This window comes from Trichechus manatus, unplaced genomic scaffold (assembly GCF_000243295.1).
Source record: "Trichechus manatus latirostris isolate Lorelei unplaced genomic scaffold, TriManLat1.0 scaffold00147, whole genome shotgun sequence".
NCBI classification, from domain to species: domain Eukaryota; kingdom Metazoa; phylum Chordata; class Mammalia; order Sirenia; family Trichechidae; genus Trichechus; species Trichechus manatus.
This window is the reverse complement of record NW_004444083.1, coordinates 3,024,449-3,047,922: the sequence shown is the minus strand read 5'-3', so window position 1 is coordinate 3,047,922 and position 23,474 is coordinate 3,024,449. Positions and strand designations below refer to the sequence as shown.

Below are 23,474 nucleotides of genomic sequence, written 5' to 3'. Positions count from 1 at the left end.
GCCTTATATCCTACTACTATCTGTCTGCACAGAGTTCACAGGATTATTGTCCAGTCCAGATGGAAAGGGCTAAAGAAGGGCACGACAAAATGGCGGGCATACCAGGATTCCATGTGAGGAACTCACCATCAAGAATGAATATCCAATCCAGAGGCTCCTCCAGGACCGTGGACACGGGGGTATAGATTTATCCTGGCTGTGCACTGCCACCACCTGGGCTGGGGCCTCACACACGGCACAGCGGCTGATGTATGGGCGGACCTCCTCTTCTGAGAGCGGCATCATGGGTAGGGGGGCAGCGCTGGCCAGCCAGTAGGATTTGTCATTCCTCTGGGCATAGTGGCACACTTGGTGGGTGTTGCAGTAGGCAAAGGGCAGTGTGCTAAACATGGGGAGGCAAGACCCTGCCAGACCTTGGAAAGGAAGAACAGCCAATAGGTGGAATATGTGGTGACCTCTCTACACATGAATTCACAGATACACATTTTAGTGTTTTCAGGCCATTGCCAAATCCTACCTCTGTGGGTGGTGAAACCAGCGTATGCATCTGAGTATCTCTGCCACCTCCCTGCTGCTGTAAACCAACCCTCATCCACCCATCCACTCATCACTTCCTCATGTGCAAAGCAATGTGCCAGATAACAGAGACAAAACAGTGAGCACAAGCTTATGGCCTAGTGGGGGAGATACATGAGTAAACATGTAGTGGAAATACAGTGTGACAAGCCCAATGAATGGCCGAAGTATGGGGTACCAGGAGTTAAGGGGCAGCTAACTGGATGTCCCTGGGCGGTGCAAATGGTTAAGGCGCTCAGCTGCCAACTGAAAGGTTCGCCCAGGGGTGCCTCAGAAGAAAGGCTCCATGATCTACTTCCAAAAAATCAGCCAGAGAAGACTCTATGGAGCATAGTTCTATTCTGACACACATGGGGTCGCCATGAGTCAGAATCTATTCCACAGCAACTGTCTTTTGTGCTTTTTTTTTTTTTTAACTGAAAAAAGTGATTTTAAGCTAGGACCTGAAATATGAGCAGGACCTGGGCAGGTTTGGAGATGGTGGCAGTGACACAGACAATACGGTAGTAGAGACAGCCAGAGATAAGGGAGCATGAACTCAAAGACCCAAGGAAGTTCAGTTGGGAGGAGATGTGTGTGTGTCTGTCTGTCTCAGGGGACTCCAGAAAGAAATCAGGCCAGGGGATGCAGGCTTTGTCAATTGCGTTCCGGAGTTTGGATTTTATCCCAAGAGCCCTGCAGAACTTTAAGATGTGCACTCTGGCTAGACCAGGGCAGGAGAAGCAAGATGGTTGTACAGAGACCAGGCAGGAAAGAAGCTGATGGCAGAAGGAAGAGGAGGAGAGACGTAGGCAGACTCAGGACAGTAAATGCCGCTTCTTCCTTTCCCCCATGTGCCAAAAAACTAGGCCACCATGAGGGGAAAGGCCACAGCTGAACCCAAGGGAGAAGCAGTGAAGGACATGTGAATAACTGCCACCCCTTGACCTGCCCTCTTTGGCCACCTTACTCCCAGCAGGGATCATGGCCCAATAAGAGCAGTGATAAGACTCACCTCACCCCTCAACCATCATACTGGCCTATCCTTCCTGGCCTACCACCCCAACCATCCTTACCACCATTAGCACGGAAAGACAGCATCTGCCAGCACCCAGGCATTTAAACTCTTGGCTTGTAATCAGTCCACGTGGCTTACAAATCTACTGCCGAGAACTGACAAAGAGTACCAAGGCCTAACTCTCAAGAGAAATTTCTATAATTTGAAAGCAAATGTGGAATAGGATGGGGAGCTACTCCTGGCAAGTGCCACCCCATATAAGTATCAACGTGCTGTTGATTTAAACACAGCAACTGACCACATCCTGATTAAATACTTCACATTTGGAAGTAAAAAACTGCATTTTACATCATAGTTATATTTAACTTCCTGAGGAAGACTCATTTTTAAAAAAACTAACAATAATCAAATCATAAGGCCATAGGTTTAATAGAATTGACACTGTCATATCATTTTAGCATGGTAGTTTAAAAAAAAATCCCGTATAAGATTAGTGATCATTTAAGATGTTGATGAATCCATAAAATTAACTCAAAAGTTTAACTCTTAAAGTAATGGATTTAGGTGATTGCATGATATACACGTACCAAGATCCTGATTGTGAGCTTTCTCTTGTCCTTCCAGGTATAACAGACTATACCCTGTCCAGAGCTTGGGCATACCCACTGGGCAGGAGGGTTCTTGATCTGTCTGACTGTGGAGAACCAGGAGGAAGCCGCTGAGATATCCAAGTCCAAACCCTTTGGGCCCAGGATCGCCAACAGGACCAGGAGGGCCTGATAGAATAAAGAAAACAGCGAAGGCAGTTTTAGGGGGTTCAGCATAGCAAACATTTCCATGCACTTCTGTTCTAGCACTGTGTAAACACTCAGGGAACAAAGATGAGGACGTCACAACCACACCCCAGGAAAGTCTGCCTCCCACAATCGCAGGTATACAAACCCAGCCCCTTCAGCAAGTATTTTTTCTAAGCAACTTTAAGGTGCTTGGGATCCATTAGCGTAACAATAGAAAACAGACAAATCATGGAACTTACATTCTACTTAAAGAAAAGAAGTGACAAGCAATAAGCATAGTAAAAATGTAAATTATGAAACAAGTTAGAAAGTGATAAGGGTTGAGAAGAAAAGAACTAGAATGTGGTGATAATGCACCCCACATGCCATCTCCTGAGCTCCTGAGACTGGACTGGGAGACTGCCCATCCGAGAAGGTGATTCTTAAAAGTCAGCCTTGCTTACACCTCCCAGACACTCATGGGCCCAACACACTGTTGGTTCTCTTCTAAGGGCTATGGCTTGGGAACCACTTTGGATCTTTTCTTTTTTAGGGAAGGGAGGTAAGAGGAAGACCTAGTTCTAGAATTTTGGTTGGCAGCTGGGAAATGAACAGTTCTACAGAATGCAGGCAGGGTCTGTCTTCTCTGGCCTGCCTAAGGGCTGACTTTTTGGAGAAGGCCAGTGGTTATTTCCAAGTGCCAAGAACAAAAGGTGAAGTTAGACTTTGAAACCAAAGGGTTTTTGTAAACTTATTTCTGGAAGACTGGCAGGCCCTCCCCATCAATGCTGTAAATTAGAGGTTACACAGTAGCAGTAGCCTGTGGACTGAATCGGGCCTGCTCATTTGTTTTGTTCAACCTGTCCAGATTTCACACGTTGAGATTCTGAACTCAAAAGGCAGAGTGTAGGCACCACTGGGTCCATGTCCCTACATGGCAACAATTGGCTGAAGCTGAGTTGCAGCTGCTTCCTTGTAGCCTTTAGACTGCAGGCTCCATTCTGCCACAAGCCCCACCCAGCCCTATTCACCCCTACTCATTACTAAGACAGTATTAGAGTTTGCAGTCCTTGCCAGAGACACTCTGAGAGTGAGACTGTGTCTTGGGGTCTTTGGGTCCCCAGTGCCTAACAAACTGCCTGTTGCATAATAGTTCAAATTTCTATTCTGAAGAGCCATGTCTCCCTACCCAACCCCCATCCAGCTCCCATACTCTTCCCCATCCCTTTTTTTTCCTCAAGAAAGGGTACTGTGGTCTGTATGAATTTATAGACAGTTGTATGATAAGATAAAGTGAACTCAGAAAACTAGAAGCCCGGTGGTTTGACCAGTTGTAGGGAGTGAGAACATACCACCTTCCCCAAGATCTTCAGCACAGCCTCTCAAAGATCACACACAAATGGCAAACCCTTCATTACCTTGTAGAAATGAGCAGCTGAAATGACTGAGCCTTTTGTGGTAATATATAGTGGTTTGGGAAAATACTGGATACAGGGAACTAAGGTTTTATGGTGGTTTGGTATCCATTAAGGAGCCCTGGTGGCGCAGTGGTTGAACACTGGGCTGCTAACCAAAAGGTCAGCGATTCGAATCCACAAGCTGCTCTGCAGGAGAAAGATGTGGCAGTCTGCTTCCATGAAGATTACAGTCTTGGGAACTCTACGGCGCAGTTCTACTCTGTCCTATAGGGTCACTCTGAATCGGAATCAACTTGATGGTAACAGGTTTAGCATCTGTTAGAACACGGGGGTGCATCCCATTCTGTCCTTGTTTGCATCTGTCTCCCTAATATCAGGGGAGTTGCAATCTAAGATCAATGCTTTTAATAGGATCCAGTTTGGAAAGCTGCTTGTGAAGTTAGGGGTCTTGTATACAGTTCTTGGGTCAACAGAGTCAGAGAAAAGAGGGGAAACTAAACATCCTTACCTGGTGCTCCAGGGCAGCCAGCTTCTCCTGTGTCACCCTTGCTTCCTGGAGGCCCAGGTGCCCCAGGAATGCCAGGCTCGCCCCTCCTGCCATCCAGCCCGGGCTCTCCTTTGCACTCTGCAGGGAAGTTCATGACACCTGCTAGCAGTTACTGCATGTACATGCCGGGCCAGCACTGGTCTTTGCACCTAGTCTGCACTGTACCGCCCATCTGGTCCTCCCATCTTCACGGGTTTGGGATTATCCCATCTCCACTCCGCAGCTAAGGTAACTGAGGCTCTGAGAGGTCAAGTACTTGCTCAGGGTCAACGAGCTGGGAAAGGACAGAGCTAGGATTTGAAGCCAGTCCAAGGAGGTGCTAAGAGAGAGGTTTATACATTTCCTTTATATTCTTATGTATTTGACTTTTGTTTTTTTACACTGAACATGTATGGCTATTATAATTAAACATTATCCTTAACAATAGTGATTTTTTTAAAAGCCTGGGTGGAGGAATGAATTAAATTTAATAGCATTCAGATGGTGGCAGTTAAATTGGCAGCAAGATAAGGGCAGCTTAAAAAAAAAAAAAGCTTTTAAATTTATTTGATTTTTGATTGTTGTAGGCTGCCAAGTTGAGCTGATTGTGACTCATGGCTTAGCATTTGCAATGTGTTAGGCACTGTGCTAATCCCTTTCTGCTGATTTTCCAATTCAGGTTTCACAGCGGCCCTAATAAGACTAAGTACTCTTACATTCCAGTTCTACTGATGGAAAAATGCGGCTCAGAGGGGTCACGGAGTGAATTCCTAACCATCTAAAATGCATGCTTTAAACTTCCTGCATTTAAAATTCTGTTCCAGTATCACCTGGGAGTCCCTAGGTGGTGCAAACATTTAATGCGCTCAGCTGCTAACCAAAACGTTGCAGGTTCAAGTCCACCTACAGGCACCTCAGAATAAAGGCCTACAGGTTTACTTCCGAAAAATCAGCCATTGAAAACTTTATGGAGCACGGTTCTACTCTGACACGTATGGGGTTACCATGAGTTGGGGTCCACTCAACGACAGCTGGTAATATCACCTGCCTAAGAGTTTCCTACACTAACCTCCCTTCTTCCGTCACCCACAACCAGCCAGTCACTCAATGTAAGCTCCATGCTGGTTGAGCTGTGGTCAGTGTGGATGTTCCTGGCATTCAAGTGCTATCTTCATGCTTTCATGCCCCTTGGGTTATAAGCCCACCCTTGTGGAATGCCCACTGTGCCTGGGCTGTGTTCTGTACATCATTACCATTGGTGGCCCAATGGTGAAGCACTTGGAGGCTAACTGAAAGGTTGGCAGTTCAAACCTGCCCAGCAGCTCTGTGGAAGAAAGACGTGGCAATCTGCTCTTGTAGAGATTACAGTCAAGAAAATCCTATCGGGAAGCTCTACTCTGTCACGTGGAGTCTCTATGAGTTGGAATCGACTCAACAGCACCCAACAACAAGAAAAGAAACACCTCCTTCTGCCTGTGTGGGAAAGAGGAGCTCTTCTCCTTTCTAGTAACCAGGGAAAGACCTCCTCTTTCTAGGTGACACTGCTGTGTACAAGTCAGAGCATCTCTCCATCAACTTCAAAGAGGATATCAGCCCTTTCAGGAAGGATACAGGGCCCTGACTATGAGCTGAGAGTACTCCTTTTTCCGTCCCGACCAGATGATACCAATATGTGGTCCCTGTGCCCGAGTGCTGACAAGCCAAAGGGTTTGTATGAGTTTCCTCTTTTTATTAAAAAGGAACCAGGCATTCCCTTGTTGTATAGATGTGTGGTGAGATCATTGTCAATCTGGGGAAAGAGTTCCCACACCAGATGTGAAAATGTAAGCTTTGTTCTCTTTAGGGGAAGACACAGAGAAACTGTCATGCTGATGACGTTTCCCGAGAGACAGGAAGGAGGTTTCTTGTTAACTGCAGTTGTTTGCCCAGCGCCTGCCTTTATGTGGACTGGTTCTTATTAGGAACTTGTTTTAAGGAATAAATATCACACAACAAGGCAGCCTGGTTTTAAACTGAAGTTGAGACACCAGTTACAACGACCAACTGAGAGCTTTTTTCCATGCAATTAAGTGCCAAAGAAAAGAGAAGTTAAGTAACTAAGGTCTTAATTCCCAGTGCTCGTGGTTGTTAAGTCTCTACAACCGACACCCAGTTAACTCTGTGCACAAACATAGATGCCATGCAGCAAATAAAATCAACAACAATAAAACCCATATTCATTTGAGGAAGTTTTAGACACTACCAAAGAACCATGCAGACTCCAGCTGAGGGGCCATCTCTTGGGTCCTTAGCTGCTTGGGTCTGGGGAAACATGAGAAAAAGAGGTGGTGCAAAATTCAGTTCTACTTCCAAGTTCTTTGGCCTTGAACCCCAAAGAGGAAAAGTCAGAGCTGGATGTGGGAGGAGTGGGGTTGGGAATGGCCTCACTGCTCTTTGGATAGTGTGCACACAGGCATCAGAGTGCCAACTGGTCTGAATAGAATAGTAACCTCTGGATTACCAGCCCCAGACTCCGTGACCTCTCTGTAAACTAGCCAAACAATAAACCACCTGGAGGACACTTCTTAAAGAATGGTTTAGTTTAACTACTTCAATAGGAATCCTGATAATCTGACAATGACAGGACAATTCTCAGGTCAATTAAGTGAATAATGTAGCCATTGCCAAAATTTGGAGTGACCCTCTCCTTTTTCCTATCCCTCTTCTCAGAGGTACATCTCTTTCTCTCTCCCTGTAGGCTCCACTTCTGTACAGCCAAGCCCCAAACCAACTGTTTTTTAATTCAAAATCAAGAAAGCAGCTATCAGTGACTATTAATAAATAAGCCTCTACCTGGTTGTGCTCTTGTTGTTGTAAGTTGCTGTCGAGTTGATTCCAACTCATGGCAACCCCACGCGTGCAGAGTAGAACTGCTCTATATGGTTTCCAAGGCTGGGACGTTTCAGAAGCAGATTGCCAGGCCTGTCTTGCGAGGCACCCCTGGGTGAGTTCCAACTGCCAACCTTTTGGCTCACTCATTGCTGTTGAATGAGACTCTGACTCACTGTGACTCCATGGACAGAGTAGAACTGCCCCAAAGGGTTTCCTAGGCTGTAATCGTTATGGAAGCAGACTGCTACATCTTTCTCCCATGGAGTGGCTGGTGGGTTCAAACTGCCTTTTAGTTAGCAGCTGAGCAATTAACCCCTGCACCGCCAGGGCTCCTAAACTTTTGGCTAGCAGTCACAAAGTCCCACCTATAAAAGCTGGCCAAGTATAAAAGATCTAAGAAGGAGTCTGACATGAAAATAGAAGGGATGTGTTCCATCCACTTAGAACATGATTAAACCTTTGAATCAACGTAGGAAAAAATGTATAAGGTGAAGGAAACGTTCATTGTTTCATCCTCACTAGTTTTTTAGGATTCACACAAAAAAATGCAGAGATTTTTATTTCAGCAATATCCCCCCACAAAAAAAAACCCATTGCCGTTGAGTTGATTCTGACTCATAGCAACCTTACAGGACAGAGCAGAACTTCCACACAGGGCTTCCAAGGACCGCCTAGTGGATTTGAACTGTTGACCTTCTGGTTTAGCTGCCAAGCTCTTAACCACTGTGCCACCAGGTCTCCATATTATATGATGTAAATAACAAACAATCAGAGTGAGACTCGTACCTGGTCCTGGGGGACCTCTTGTTCCGGGGACCCCCATGGCTCCTTCTGGTCCTCTTGGGCCTGGCACCCCAGGAAGTCCTGGGATTCGAGGGCAGGCATCTGCATCTGCAGGTGGCCCAGGTTCACCTGAAATCGGAATCACAGCTGGTGATGAATTCAAATGCTTTTGAACAAGCACTTTCTGCATTCTCAAGTTAAGGGTGGACTTCTGACATTATGCTGCATTTTAACAAAAAGGTTCTTCAATTCAATGTAAAGCTCCATGAGGGCAGCGATTTTGTCTTATTCACCAGGAAGTACATGGTGCATTTCCAGAAAGCATTGTTGAATACATGAATGAATGAATGAAATATCAGGAGAAGCAAAACAATAATTGTGGTGACCTTCACAAGATTTCCAAACTTTGGGCCACTTTTTGCTGGGATGCCAGCCACAGGTGGCACTGATGAAGGACTGGTGGGTCTCTGAAGCTCACTAATGTCTCCCTAAGTCATGACTCTACACGGCAGTCAGCTGGGTTTCCACAGTGTCGATTACTCAAATAGATGGAATTTCAGGATTGCTAAAAGCATGAGTTGGAATCAACCCATGACAACTGGGAGAGGTTCTAAAGCAGTGGTTCTCAACCTTGAGTGCATGCTGGAGACATCCTGGGATATTGTACAAATATACTGATGCCTGGGCCCCACCCCCAGAGATTCTGGGTTAGTTGGTATAAGATTTAGCCTGGGCAGTGCCCTCAACCTTGGCTGCACAAAAAAAAAAAAAAAAATCAGCTGGAGAGCTTTTCAAGAGTATGGCTGCACAGACACTACTCCCACTTATTAAACTGAAAACTCGGAGGGTGGGACTCGGGCATCGGTATTTTTTTAAAACTTCCTAGGGGATTCCACTGTCAGCCAGGGTTGAGAAGGACTGCTGAAAAGCTATAGTTCTCAAACATTAATGCATCAGAATCATCTGGCTGGCTTGTTAGAGTGCAGATTCCTGGGCCCTACCCCCAGAGTTTGAGTCAGTAGGTCATGGGTGGGGCCCAACATCTGCATTTCCAACCAGGTCCCAGGTTAGGCTGAGGGTGTTGATCTGGGGAACCTCGCTTTGAGAACCACTGTTCTAAAGGTTAGAAATCTTTTTCTTCTTACTTATGTTCACATCTTGGAGACTTTGTTTCTCAAGCTCCATTCAGTTGCCTTGCAAACATTCCACAAGGGTTATCAACTAAGTAATAATAATAACAGCTAACACTTATTAAGAAGCCTGGGTAGCACAAGCAGTTTGCAATTGGCTGAGAACTTGAAGGTTGGCATTTCAAACCCATCCAGCGGCTCCGTGGAAGGAAACCCATTGCCGTTGGGTGGATTCCAACCCATAACGACTCTATAGGACGGAGTAGAACTCCCTCATAGGGCTTCTAAGCCTGTGATCTTTGCTGAAGCAGACTGCCACGTCTTTCTCTCACAGAGTGGCTGGTATATTAGAACTGCCGACCTTTAGATTAGCAGCCAAGGCTTTAACCATTGAGCCACAAGGGCTCCTTCTATGGAAGAAAGGCCTGGCAAACTGCTTCCGTAAAGATTATAGCCAGGAAATCCCTATGGAGCACTTCTACTCTGTAACATATGGCGTCGCCATGAGTCTGGGGCTGACTCAATGGTAGTAGCTAGCAACACAACAATAACAGTACATGCTTTAACATGTATCAGATCCTGTGCTAAGTGCTTTACTATTAAATCCTTCCAACAAGCCTGCCTATATGCTGTTATTATTGGAATGTTACAGATGAGAAAAATGAGGCTCAGATAAATAAGTGACTTATCCAAGGTCACACAGCTAACACATATCAGAGTCCAGATTAAAACCCAGGACAGTCTGGCTCCAAATGTATGCCCTTAAACACCACACGACACCACCTCAAAAATTCTTAATGTCTGTGGGATGAATTCTAAGAAATGGAACATATTTTAAAACACACCATTTGAATAGTTATGGTTTTCTTAAAATTCATACAAATGTGCAAAACAATCTTAAGAATAAAGATAAAGCAGCAAGAAAATACTAGAAAAATGTGACCACAATGACCATGTTTTAGTCTATGTACTACTTAATATGCCCATGCAAAATGGACTTGAACTCTACAAGCTGTTTGGAATTTAACCCCTTGTGAAATATGGTATAAAACCATAAGCAACACAGGGCCACATATATTTTTACAGTACAGACAGTTTAATGGAAAATCCACTGTGGTTGATTTGAGAGAGCTGCATGCGAACATTTTCTGTCTTCCCTGAAATGATCTGGGCCTTTCATGGCAGAATGGTGGGGTAGGGGAAGGAGGGGAAAGGTAGGAGAGAAAGGAATTTGATTGAGGCTTCATATTTAGAGTTTTGATGTTATCTCCAAATGAGTTTATACTTACAGTAAGTATACACTGTACAGTTACAGAACACAGAGACACACGAGAAGGCTTGAAATGCAAACTCATTCAATATACAATTTTAATTTTTAAATACAAACACTTAAAAGAGCACAATTTTTAAAATTCTGATTTTGCTTTTCTTTACTTTTTATTAAACCAGAAGCTGACAGAAAGGGGTGAGGTGTCTCTTCCTAGAGTCCTGGAAATAGTATATGGGGTCTATATTCAGGGCACTTTTCATTGGACTTAATGACATGTCTGGTAAGAACAAATGCAGGCATTCACAGTTTTTCTTTTGAAAAACTCCTTCTATTCTCTTTGAAAATGCTGGATACAAAATAATACGTTGCTTTTGCATCATAGAGGATTACGTGGACAAAGTTGAAAGAATAATAGCATTTTCTTTTGAACACACAAAGAAATCTTCTCCTTGAAAGTGAACTAAATGGTGATTATGGCCCCTTCTTGGGTGTTCCCGTTGCCATCGAGTCGGTTCCGATTTATAGCGACCCTATAGGACAGAGTGGAACTGCTCCATAGAGTTTCCAAGGAGCACTTAGTGGATTCAAACTGCCAACCTTCTGGTTAGCAGCTGTAGCATTTAACCACTACACCACCATGGTTTCCTTTTGGGTGTTAAGGGCCCATTTTTTTCATGTTGCTGAAACTACTTATTTCAGGGATGTTCTGTGTATTTACACTGTAGAATTTATAAAAGGAACTCCAGTGGGTATGTTCAGCAGCATTTGACAGAGAAAGCACTCATATTTCACGCCTGAACTGAAATTATGTAAGCCGAGTCTCTACACCGTCCCCACAACCTGTAATGAGGCTCAGATCTGGACACTCTAATATAAGGTTACTATATCTTTAACTAGGAAGCAAAGGCATTAAAACCTAAGATAATTACAGAAACTCATCTCTAAAAATGTAACAATGTTTAACTCACAAATACAGTGGACAGGCGAGTATGGAAATGACTGGAAACCATATTTAGGGGAAAGTATCAATTTTATAGCAATGCTTACCCCTGGAACCTGGAGAGATCCAAAGCCAAAAAATCAGGCCACGCGACGATTTTCATATGGTAGAGAGAGATTTTAAATTCGTGAATTAGGACAAAAGTGAAATAGATTGTAGAACATGTTATTAGGACTGCATCAATGACAAGCCAAATAGCAGCATCTTATTTACATAAGAAGTCCACATCAATGCCACTGACAGCAAGAGCTCAGATTTAGTAATGGAGTTTTCATAGCTAGAAAGAGATGCAATAAAATTCTCTTGCGCAATATAAAATTTCAGTTGATTTCCTGCGGCAAATATGCCCTAATTTAGTGGACATAAAAATTCTGTCCATTTGAAGGCTTCTAAAAATTTCTTATCAATTTCGCAAGTTTTATAGGTTATGCACAGAAGGGAAATCTAAAATGCATCACAGTCTAAGCCTGTGATCCTATAGTACTGTAGTACTATAATCCATCATAAGACAGTGCAGTCTATTTGTTCTTTGCACAGAGTGCTAATCAAGAGACAGCAAAGTATTCGGAACTGATACCACATTACCATAATATTGATTTAGCATCTTGAAAGGTATTACTTCTGCTAATCTCAAATGTACATTTCTGTTTGCCCTTCCTCTTCCCAACCCTGCCCTGGCTTATTTTGACCCTATGATTGAAGTGTTATCTATAGAGTTTAAATGGAGTAGCCTTTGACCTTCATAGGAACTAACGTACTTTACAGAAAAAGTTAAATAAAACATCTAGAATAATCAACGGGAATTCAGGGACATGAATCAAATATACAATCCTAACATACAATAATAAAATCATTCTTTGCCTCTTGCTTGAGGGAATACATACGTATTTATCTACCTTAGAAATAGCATATGTAAAATCACCTCCTAATTTTCAATATTTACTCATGCTGATAATAAATATCAGTTTACTGAGCATGACATTTTATAGTGCAACTTGAAATAAATATACTCTTTATATAGAAAAGTGGTAAACTCATAAATGTGCTGGTAATTTCAGCATAATTAACTACTTTTTGAAAGATGACTGGTACAGTAAATGTTTTTGCAAAACGCTGTGCGTGGGTTGCTTGGGGGAAATAATTGAGTATTAGGAGCTTACCTGGAGGACCAGGGGGTCCTTGTTGACCTGGAGGTCCAGGTAAACCCTTTTCTCCAGGTGGCCCAGGAAATCCATGGGGTCCTTGTGGCCCTGGGAATCCCATTGGTCCTAAAAGGAATGTGTAAAAATGAGGGCACTTGAAATGAAGCAATAGAAAGACAATGACCAGTTTTATTGACTGAATTCAGAGATTCGTCCCAACAAAACTGCAGGGCAAATTCAGCCTTAGAGTCTAGATTAGTCTTTCTCTTCTTTCTATAAGGCTATAGAGCTATAAAAAAACAAAAAAACCAAACCCATTGTCATCTAGTCAATTCCAACTCACAGCAACCCTATAGGATAGAGTATAACTGCCCCATAGAGTTTCCAAGGAGCGCCTGGTGGGTTAGAACTGCCCACCTTTTGGTTAGCAGCCATAGCACTTAACCACTACGAGCTATAGAGGAGGTTTTTTTGGTCTGGTTTCTATAGCTATAAGAGCTGCCTCTGCCTGAAGGAAACACAATGATCACTACAAAGGACTAAGGAAAATGGGTCCATGGTCAAAGCTAAACTAAACTAGAATGAAAAGCCTTATAATCCTGAACTTTCTCTGCAGACATTCAAAGAACTGGAACTGAAACTAAAGAGGAAATAAGGAAAGATGCTTCAATTATGTGGGGATAAACTGTCCCCTCCCCAGTCCTGAGTTTATACCAGTCTCTTAGTTTCATTCTCCCCAGCCATTCAGTTCATCGCTAACGCTGTTCCTCTCTTCTTCCCCATCCATTAAGTCTTTCTCATTCTTTAGAGTTCAGACCCAGCCTCACTTCCTCAGGGAAGCCCTCCCTGAAATCCCAACCAAAGCCCTGGTGCTTTCTGATAAGCTCACATAGAAGCAGGTCCCTTCACTCAGAGCACACATCCTAGTTTGTACTGATGTATCTTCTAGTGTGAGTATCTATCTTCCCACATAAAATGTATGCTTAATTAGAGAGGGATCGCTGTATAAATTTGTTCACTACCATATTCCTGAGGAGTCCCTGTGTGGTGCAAACAGTAAAGTGCTTGAATACTAGCCAAAAAACTGGCTGTTCGAACCCACCCAGAGAGAGGCACCTCCAAACACAGGTCTGGCCATCTGCTTTGGAAAGGTCAGTCTGAAAACCCTGTGGAGCAGTTCTACTCTGCACACATGGGGTCACCATGAGTTCTAACAGACTCAGTGGGATCCAGCAACAACAACACTATAGCCCTGTAGGTGCCTAATAAATTATCTGTGAAATAGGTAATATTCTCCCACTGTGTAAATCTCAAAAGGCAGACTGCTGAAACGTCCTCATCTTCTGCACAGTAAAGTGCCATTTGGCCCTTATGCCCCCCGGACTGGGAGTGAAGAAATGTGACTAGCAATTCCATCAATATTTCTAACTTCCTGTATGCCTTTGGGTAGGTCACTGTTATTTTCATGGCATAATATGTCCCTACACCTGAGGTTTATGTCCAGGTGTAGGGTGGCTCTCTAGAGTAACACCTGGGGAGGAAGGGTGTCTTTTTTGGGAAGAGGAACTAGGTTGCACAACCAGCACCTTCCTCCTTCCTCTTGGTGACTAAGAGTGTTAGCTGGTCTGTCTAATTCTGTGATTCAATAATAGGAAGCCCACATACCTGCAGACATAAGCCACATTCTCTAAAATTGATTTTAGTGCTAATAAAGGTGAAGAGGGCTGCTGTGTACTGTGTACATGTGCATTTCACAATTCCAAGGATGCCATTTGCGCTGTAGTCAACGAGATTTTGATGTCCCTCTCCTCTAATCTTTGGCCTTATTTCACATTTGGCTCAGAAGTCAGACAGGGTACTAGTTACAGGGCTTCTGCAAACTTCAACAGTCACTTCTCTGATATCCAGCATCCTTATTTACTAAATAAGAGAGCTGGATAATTATTATCGGTCCCTTTCACACACACACAAAGTTTTATGATCCCAATAATTCTCTGAAATTCTGATGACCAAAAACTAATGTCCCCACCTATTAGCAGTTAGGTACTGATTAATTAAAATAAATATCTCAGCTTTAAATAGTAGGGAAAAAAATCAGTAATGGGGACCCTTCTGTGAATATAAAAACGCAAAGTCAGCAGTCTGGAACTGAGCTGTCCCATACAGAGGCACTAGCCACATGTGGTGATGGACGACTTGAGATGTGGCCAGTCCCAACTGAGTTGAACTCTAAGTATAAAATACGCATCAATTTCAGAAGTTGGGAGGAAGAGTATCTTCTTTGGGAGAGAAACTAGGTTTGTACAACCAGCCCTCTCATTGATCTATTTTGATTATACGTTAAAATAATATTTTGAATATATTATGTTAAATAAAATAAGTAGGGAAGGTAATTTCACTTGTTTCTTTTTACTTTTTTAAATGTGGCTTCTAAAAATGTAAATTACACACGTTGTTGTTGTGAGGTGCCGTCGAGTCAGTTCCGACTCATAGCGACCCTGTGCACCACAGAACGAAACCCTGCCCGGTCCTGCCCCATGCTCACAATCATCGTTATGCTTGAGCCCACTCTTACAGCCACTGTGTCAATCCATCTCATGGAGGGTCTTCTTCTTTTTTGCTGACTCTCTACCAAAATTACACGTGCAGCTTCCACTATATTTCTATTGTTCCGCTCTGGTCTAGAAGACTATCAAGAGTGTTATTAGGGTCTAACAATGAACTTGTGTTTCTTCCTTTTACCTATCCAACTTTTACCCAAATTTTAGGACTTTTTGGGAGAGTCAGGACAATTTGGAAATGTTGTAACTGTTTCTATATGAAATAAAAATTACTTCACGGTGCAGTAACCCAGACCTACAAGGGCAAAATAATGAAACTCCTCATATACTCCTTGAGGAGCAACTCATATTCATACCTTTCTGGCCGTCATTTCCATTGCATCCTGGGAAACCTTTGCATCCTGGAGGGCCTGGTGGGCCTGGGGGACCTGGTGGCCCTGGAAGGCCACAGTCACCTGGCTCCCCTCTCAGGAGGTCAACCCTCCCAGGGGCACCTGGAGGCCCTGGTGCGCCTGACCACAGGGAAGAGGCAAAAAGATTCTTTTAGTCAAAGACAAGTTCAGACACCAATGCCAGTGAGCTTCTTAAGAAAAGGAATTTAGTTGTTTACGAGCAAGGGATGGTGAGAACTAGAATAAGTCAATAGTTACGAGAAGTGAAGCAGAGAGTGTGTCTCATGGAGCCCAAGTTGAGAAATGGTGTCAACAGTGGGTTAGTACTTTTTAGACAAAATGGACTTAAGGCTTCATTCCCTTCACAGCCATTCCTTTTGGGAGCATTAGTTCATGATTTTTATTGGCATGTCCATCCACTCTTTTAATACAAAATAGATGCATATATATATACATGTTGTTGTTGTTGTTGTGTGCCGTCAAGTCAATTCTGACTCACAGCGACCCTACAGGACAGAGTGGAACTGCCCCATAGGGTTTCCAAGGAGTGGCTGGTGGATTCGAACTGCCGACCTTTTGGTTAGCAGCTGGAGCTCTTAAAACCACTTCGCCACAAGGGCTCCATATACATACATACATATATATACACACACACACACACACACACACACACACACACACACACATATATATATACGCATATATATTCAGTATTTATACATATATGATACACAGAAAGGGAGGGAGAGAGAGAGGAAGGGGGAAGGTAAAGGTGGGGAAAGGCTTTTGAGGAAAAATGGCTGATAGGAAAGGAATGTTCACCCTATTAAAATTATAATCAAACTTGAAAACAAGTATCTATATGTAGGAATGCAATAAGCCCAAATTCTATTTCTATTTAGCATCTGTACTTCTTAGCACAGTTTTGAGTGCTTTTATTTTTCTCAGTAAAAAATAGAATTATATAATATTTTATGCCACCCTTACTAAAATTCTAAAGATTCAAAGACAGGAGGTTTGTGTCTCTATAAAAAAGTTCAGTAATGAGCTTACATGAACGTGACTGTCTGTGATTAGCAAGACACTGCACTGGGCCATACTTTTCTCCCAACTCCCAAACCAGCTCTAGTCCAAACCAAAAACCAAATCCGTTGCCATCGAGTCGATTCTGACTCATAGCAACCCTACAGGCCATAGTAGAACTGCCCCATAGGATTTCCAAGTAACAGCTGGTGGATTTGAACTGCCAACCCTTTGGTTAGGGCTCTAGCTCTAGTCCAGCCCTACGTTATTAGCTTAGTGATTATTTCCAAAATATTCCCCTGCCAGAGTTCATCTCTGTGAGGTGATGAGAGGAACAAGATGTACCACTGGCGCCCAGGAAGACACTCTGCTTTCTGTCTCTGCCGCGTACAAAAAGCCCGGACCTTCACTCTGAGCCAGCAGCAGTGGCTTACGTGGCAGGTGCTAGAGACAAGCAGGGTGGGGTTCTCTCTTGCTGGCCATTTCTGGGTTCTCATGGTCAGCATCAAGCTGGCGATGGGAAATTCTTGCCCTTGTACCCGTACAGAGGGGTCAGGCAGAGTTGAAACAGAAAAGTGAGGGGGCCTGAATTCTCATCTGGATGTGGTCCCAAGAGCCCACCACTGCCCATATCCCCAATCCCAAACTGGGTCTCACTTTTCTGTCTGTCAAACTAATGGAGCCGCTAAGGTGCTTCTCCTCTGCCATTATCTGGTCCTACATCCCATAGAGCCAGCAGCATCTAACAAAAGGAACGTTGCTGTGATTTTCTCATACCTCTTAGACCATCAGGACCGGGAGGCCCCTGATCTCCAGGTGGACCCGGGTCAGGAATGTCACCCTTAGGAGCTCTTCCTGGGGCACCTGCAGGACCAGGTGGTCCTGGTCTCCCTGAGGAGGGACATGTTCAGATGTTAGCCTCATGACATTTGGAAACTTTTGATTTCATTATTGAGAGAGGGGCAAAGCAAGTTGCCTCTTACCTGGGGGACCTGGAGGACCTTTTTCTCCAAAAAGTCCTGGAGGAGAAATTCCTGGACTCCCAGGGTCTCCTGTCTCCCCTTTCAGTCCAGGCATTCCCACTGGACCTGGTGGGCCTATTTCATGCAAACCTTAATAGGGAAAACAGCATTAATGTTGCATCTTCTCTTTGTCAGCGTATTGAGCCTGGAAAACAACTGCTTCCCAACAGGAGTGTGACAGGTAAGCAGCTAGTTCCGCTGACACCAACTGCTGACTGCAATGGTGGCCTAAATAGCTGTCTAGCATTGCTGGGTCACTATTCACTGTCTTATGACTCATCATACCATACCAGTCAACTGGTCAACCACAGTGTTGATTTCTTTTATGATTATTTCTCAAGAGCTTAGTGACAATACCAACCTTCCAACCTCTACAATGGATATAATGAAAAAGAAAGAGAGAGAGAGACATGCAACAATCAGTAATTATGAATAAACTGCTCTGAAATTTGAGGTGGAAAATGGCATATTATTAGAACTATTGTGGAGTTTCACATCAAGAAGAGAGGACATCATTGCTTTCTTGGAGGAAGCACACATTTTATCAGACTATTATGAAGGGCCACTAAATGAATCCTAAGTGGCCCGAATTATTTCTTCATCTTCCAAACTGTATAAAGATTTTGTACTGCTTTAACAATAAATTCCAACTTAGCAACACAATTCAACCTTTTCCCCACAGTCACTCAACTCTACATGTCTGATTCCAGTTACCTTGTCTGATTATGAGCTTGTGGTGCAGTGGATCACTTTTATATTGCCTTTCTAGCCATGGTCTTGTAATTCTCACCAAAATGACTGGGTGGAATTAGACAAATAAGGTGCTTGTGGCCCACTGAAGTGATTGCACAGCTTGCTAATAATACAAATAAGGTGTATGACACACTTGTGGGGGTAGGACCATGTAAATAAGGTGTATGGAACCCTAATGAGGGGATTGGTTAGTTTTGCCATCCCCTTAGGCTTAAAAGAGAACCAATCCCAGAGCAGAGGGGGAACCTCACTACCAAGAAGAAGAGATGGTAGCAAAGCGTGTCCTTCGGACCCAGGCTCCCTGTGCTGAGAACCTCCTAGACCCAGGAGACAGAGAGAGCTGCAACAATGGAGATGGCAAAAGATAGTGAGAAGCAGCAGCAGAGAAATGCAGCAGCAGAACCAGGAGACTGGTGCAAGACACTGGGCGCAGGGGGCTTCTCGGCCCACAGAGTAAGGCAGTTACAGTGCGTGTGCCAACCCATGGAGCAAGAGAGCTGAGTGCCTTTGAACTGAGGCTTACTGGTAGAGTGGGGTGGCCCTGGGCACTTACTGGTGGAGCTAAAGAACACTGCAACACTTGCAGAAGCAGAGCAGAAGCTGGGCCGAGGGGTCGAGGGGCTGAGGGCCAGAAAGAAGCCTGCCTGCAGGCACGACTGAAAAGAGGCTCTCCTGATCGAAGAACTGTGTCCCGAGTATTCCTGATCCTCACTTGTAACCTCTTACTTCCCTAATAAACCCTATAACTGTAAGTATGGTTTGTGAGTTGTGTGTGGCCATTGCCCTTAACTATTGAACCCAGCAGAGAAGTACAGAGTGCCGTGGGAGGGATGGCGGGTGTCAAAACTGGTAAAAAGTTTGGAGGGTAGAGGTATGTCTGACCACCTCATAGCAATCAGCCTTGGGCTGTTGATGCTGATCTTGCTTCTTCTCCCACCTTGAGAAGTTAGATGAGGAGATTTGATGCTGCCGCCAGGCCATTTTTACAGAGCCATTTTTTCTGAGAAAGTAATGCAACAAATGTACATTGCATGAAAATAATGGAAAAAGCTAAAATGCAATTGTTGAAGATAGGCCTATTTGTAACAGCAAGGTGGTCAGGTAATTTGTTTTACTAAAAGTACTAATTAGACCCCCATGGTTGTACTTGGCATTATTACACTTAATACACACACACACACACGAAACAACAAAAACAAAAAATTCCCGCTACTATTTGTCATTCATAATATTTTGAAATCTGGCTCCACTTAATTATTCAGTGAGTATTTTTAGTAGAAATACAGTCCCAAGGCATACCAACAAGAGGCACTGTTAACCAACCATTCATTTCTACATGGGTGTCTCGCAAATGTCCTTCTTATATATCTTCAGTACCGAAAACTGCTACAATACTGTGTCTCTAACCTAAGCCAGTTTCTTAGCAAAGCTGGCCAAATGTCCTAAAGTGAAGAAATTATCGGGGGGGGGGGGTACTACTTTTTCTCAGTTTCACTGGAGGAAGGTCAATCTTCTGTGAATGGTTTCATCTTACCTGAAGCACCTTTGCTTCCTTTCTGGCCCTTTAAACCATGCAAGCCGTTCAGGCCAGGAGACCCCGAGGAACCTGAAACACATCACAGGCTGGTGACCCAAATGGGAAAGGGCACTATGGGCGTGTTCCTGCCCAGCAGAGGGTACGCTGATGGAGAAGACGGGTAGTTCTGGAGCTTGGACATCCGTTATCCAGACTGGAATCCATGTCATGGTTATTTAACACATTCTTTTGACGGAAGTTCCCTGCCAAGGCAGCTTAATACATACATTTCTTTAAGGTATTGCATGGTTTATGACCGTATCATGAACATATCTAATTTTCTCTTACCGGATAGAATTTAGAATGACTGAATCTAGATGTAGGAAATGACCTTCTATTTTTTGGCAATAAAATCATCCTAGCTGAGGAAAGATACTGAATGAAAGTGCATGCAGGCCTCCTAGCTCCCAGGCTCAAGGTCTTTCCACTGCACCAAGGACTGCAAATGATTTTCATTTCTTCAGGATCTATCATATAAATGTAGTAAGACAAGGGACAGGTGGGGCTTGTGACACACTGGACAATGCATACCCTACTTATTCATTCATTTTTCATTCATTCGTTCATTTGTAAGCACTGTGCTACTCAGGAAGAAGAGGCTTGCAGGTCAAGTTTGGCTACAGTTCTTCACAATCATTTCTTACATTCAATGCTTCTTTTCAGGAATGAAATTATTTTATGATGACCACTCAAAACGCTCGTCTCTTTAACTAGCCATTATCCCACTGACACCAGCTTCCTTCAGAAGCTTGTATCAGACATTGGTATAGTTCTCTAAAGGGATGTCTACTAACCTGGCTTCTCTTAGGTTGTCACTGAACACTTTCAGTGGAAAATGGTTCTTAAGGTTTTCCACCAATATACTTTGAGTTGAGTTTAATTTTTCTAAATGAATTGTAACCAGTCATCCTCCTTTCAAGTGAGAGTGACCTAATTGCCTAGCATAAAGTTGGGAGGTAGGGAAGGGTGAGAATGAGAGAAGGAGGGAGAGAGGCAGGAAGGTAACTAATATTTACAGAGCTTCTCCTGTGTGCTGAGCCCTTTGCCAGGTGCCTTCACACACATCTCGTCCCACTGATTGGTTTGAGGGAAGAGTCTTCTCCCCGGCCCCTGACCAAGCTGGTTAGCCTTCCTATTTCACTGGTGGATCTTCCATCCAGTAGTTGTTCTTTCTCATCCAAGACTGAGTGCCCCTCAAGCGCCAGCCAGTGTTTGATAGAAGTTTCAGAAAGAAGATGGTGGCATCAGTGGGATAATCTCTAGTTAAAGAAACCAGTGTTTTCACTCTGTTCAGGGTCACAGACCTAAAATTTGCAAAAGTGATACCCTCAGTTTATATGACTGAACATGTAGAAAGCATCCCTACCTCCTCTGCTGATACCTACATATAGCTCCCTAGTTGCACATATGCTATTTCCCTTCCCACACTGTATAATGGTCATGTCTTTAGATGATTGTCTCACACATTCAAGGATAAGTCAACTGAGTGCAAGACCAGGTCCTATTAGTCTCCCAGCACTTAGCATATTTCCTGACACATAATAGGTGTTCAATAAATGTTTTTTGAATGAGTAAATAAGTGAGAGTGAGTGAATGGATGAATGAGAAAACATGGAACAAGGAGGAAGAAGGATTGAATGGGTGGAGAGAAAGAGCTATAACGAAGAGTAGATTAAAATTTCTTTTTGCATGTTACATCTTTCTTTGATAGCTTTAGAGGAGGAATAAGATTTAGGGACATTGTCTTAGTCACCTAGTGCTGCCATAACAGAAGTACCATAAGTGGATGGTTTTAACGAAGAAAAATTTATTTCCTCACAGTCAAAGTAGGCTAAAAGTCCAAATTCAGGGCATCAGCTCCAGGGGAAGCCTTTTTCTCTCTGTTGGCCTTCTTCTCTTCGGTGTTCCCCTGGACTAGGAGCTTCTCTGGGCAGGGACCCCGGTCCAGAGGACGCGCTCTGCTCCCGGCACCGCTTTCTTGATGGTATGAGGTCCCCCTATCTCTCTGCTCAGTTCTGTCTTTTATATCTCAAGACATTGCCTCAGGATACAATCCAATCTTGTAGACTGAGTCCTGCCTTACTAACAAAACTGCCACCCATCCTCCCTCATTAACATCATAGAGGCAGGATTTACAACATATAGGAAAACCACACAATACCAGGAATCATGGCCCGGCCAAATTGATACACACATTTTTTGGGGGACATAATTCAAACCATGACAGACGTTATCCATTTGTGTATAAATAATTCAAGGGCTAATTATTATCTATTCATTAAAGCAAGTCCTCCATGAGCTTCTTATTAGATGGAAAGACAGTTGCTTCCATTCTATTTATCATGAGTACTTGGAACAGATAATTGTTATTCTCTTTTTAAAATCTAAACTTTAGATTGGTTCTAGTGGCCCATATCCTCTTGCACCTAAAAAACAGGAATGCATTCTTATTTTCTCTAAAGCTCTTATTTCCTAACCACTCTTAACAGCTCTGGCTTAGTTTATATTTTCCAACCCACTTTCCTATTTATGAGCCAACATTTCAAGTCTGCACCAAAAGAACACACAAACTTTCTTCATCTGCCAAATCTGGATATTTATTGCAATCTATTTGAAATGATAATAAATTTTTTGAGACCACTTTGCTATTCCAATGTGTTTTGATCCCCAGCTTTAGCCACCAAGATTGATGGCTTCTTGGTAGAGTTGGCTCAGCATGGAATGTCTCAACTTCTGCCAACTCTCCATTGTCACATCAACATATCCAGATCCCGAGGTTGTCACAGCCCCAGCCTTTTGTCATTGTTGAACTGGCCGACCCTTATCTGACCCAATGTTATCTTCCTAAAGTGAATGCAGCTACATCTGGGTAGGGTTTTAAGGGCAGTTCTTCCTTTCTTCTGAAAGATTTTTAACAATCTCACCTCTAAATCTGAAAGTTGTTTGTGCTCAAAATCTATACAGTGCAGATGAAGGGCAACAAGGCTAACACAGCACATTCCTTGGTAATGAGGAATTCTTATTCACCTCTCTGGCTGTCTTCCTGCTTTCCTAATCTTAGCACTAAAGGTCCCCCATCCTGAGACATTCTTCCGTCCTAGGCAAACGGGACAGCTGGTCACTCTAACAGCTGATGGGAAAGAGTATACATGACTACAGGTAATGATTGAACAAACTTGAAAATTTCTATCAAAAAAGATTCTGATATAAAGTTAAAATTTTTTTTTTTTTTTTTAATGCGGCAAATACATGAGGCCTACTAAGGGAAACCAGTGTTCTCACTCCGTTTAGGGTCACAGACCTCAAATTTGCAATAGTGACACCCTCAGCTTATATGACTGAACATACACAAAGCATCCCTACCTCCTCTGCGGATACCTACGTACAGCTCCCTAGTTGCACATATGCTAGTGCCCTTCCCACACTGTATAATGGTCATGCCTTTAGATGACTGCAAACAGGTAATGTGCTCGGCTACTAACCAAAAGGTTGGAGGTTTGTGTTCTCCCCGAGGCTCCTTGGAAGAAAAGCCTGGCAATCTACTTCCAAATATTAGCTATTGAAAACCCTATGGAGCACAGTTCTACTCTGACACACATGGGGTCGCCATGAGTCGGAGTTGACTTGAGGGCAGCTGTCTTTTCTTTTTCTTTTCTAC

The 23,474-nt window shown here is 43.5% G+C and overlaps 1 protein-coding gene across 1 annotated transcript in view; it reads right to left on the bottom strand.

Annotated features, from left to right (window-relative positions):
- Positions 1–23,474, bottom strand: part of COL4A4 (collagen type IV alpha 4 chain) — a 140,876-nt gene that overhangs the window by 557 nt on the left and 116,845 nt on the right. Inside the window, exons 37-46 of the mRNA XM_023740119.1 lie at positions 19,775–19,846; positions 17,449–17,577; positions 17,243–17,356; positions 15,407–15,562; positions 12,508–12,615; positions 11,395–11,403; positions 7,951–8,076; positions 4,276–4,392; positions 2,161–2,349; positions 127–413 (exon numbers count right to left, since the gene is read on the bottom strand). Of these exons, the coding sequence (XP_023595887.1) occupies positions 127–413; positions 2,161–2,349; positions 4,276–4,392; positions 7,951–8,076; positions 11,395–11,403; positions 12,508–12,615; positions 15,407–15,562; positions 17,243–17,356; positions 17,449–17,577; positions 19,775–19,846 (1,307 nt within the window). The remainder of the gene's footprint in view (positions 1–126; positions 414–2,160; positions 2,350–4,275; positions 4,393–7,950; positions 8,077–11,394; positions 11,404–12,507; positions 12,616–15,406; positions 15,563–17,242; positions 17,357–17,448; positions 17,578–19,774; positions 19,847–23,474) is intronic.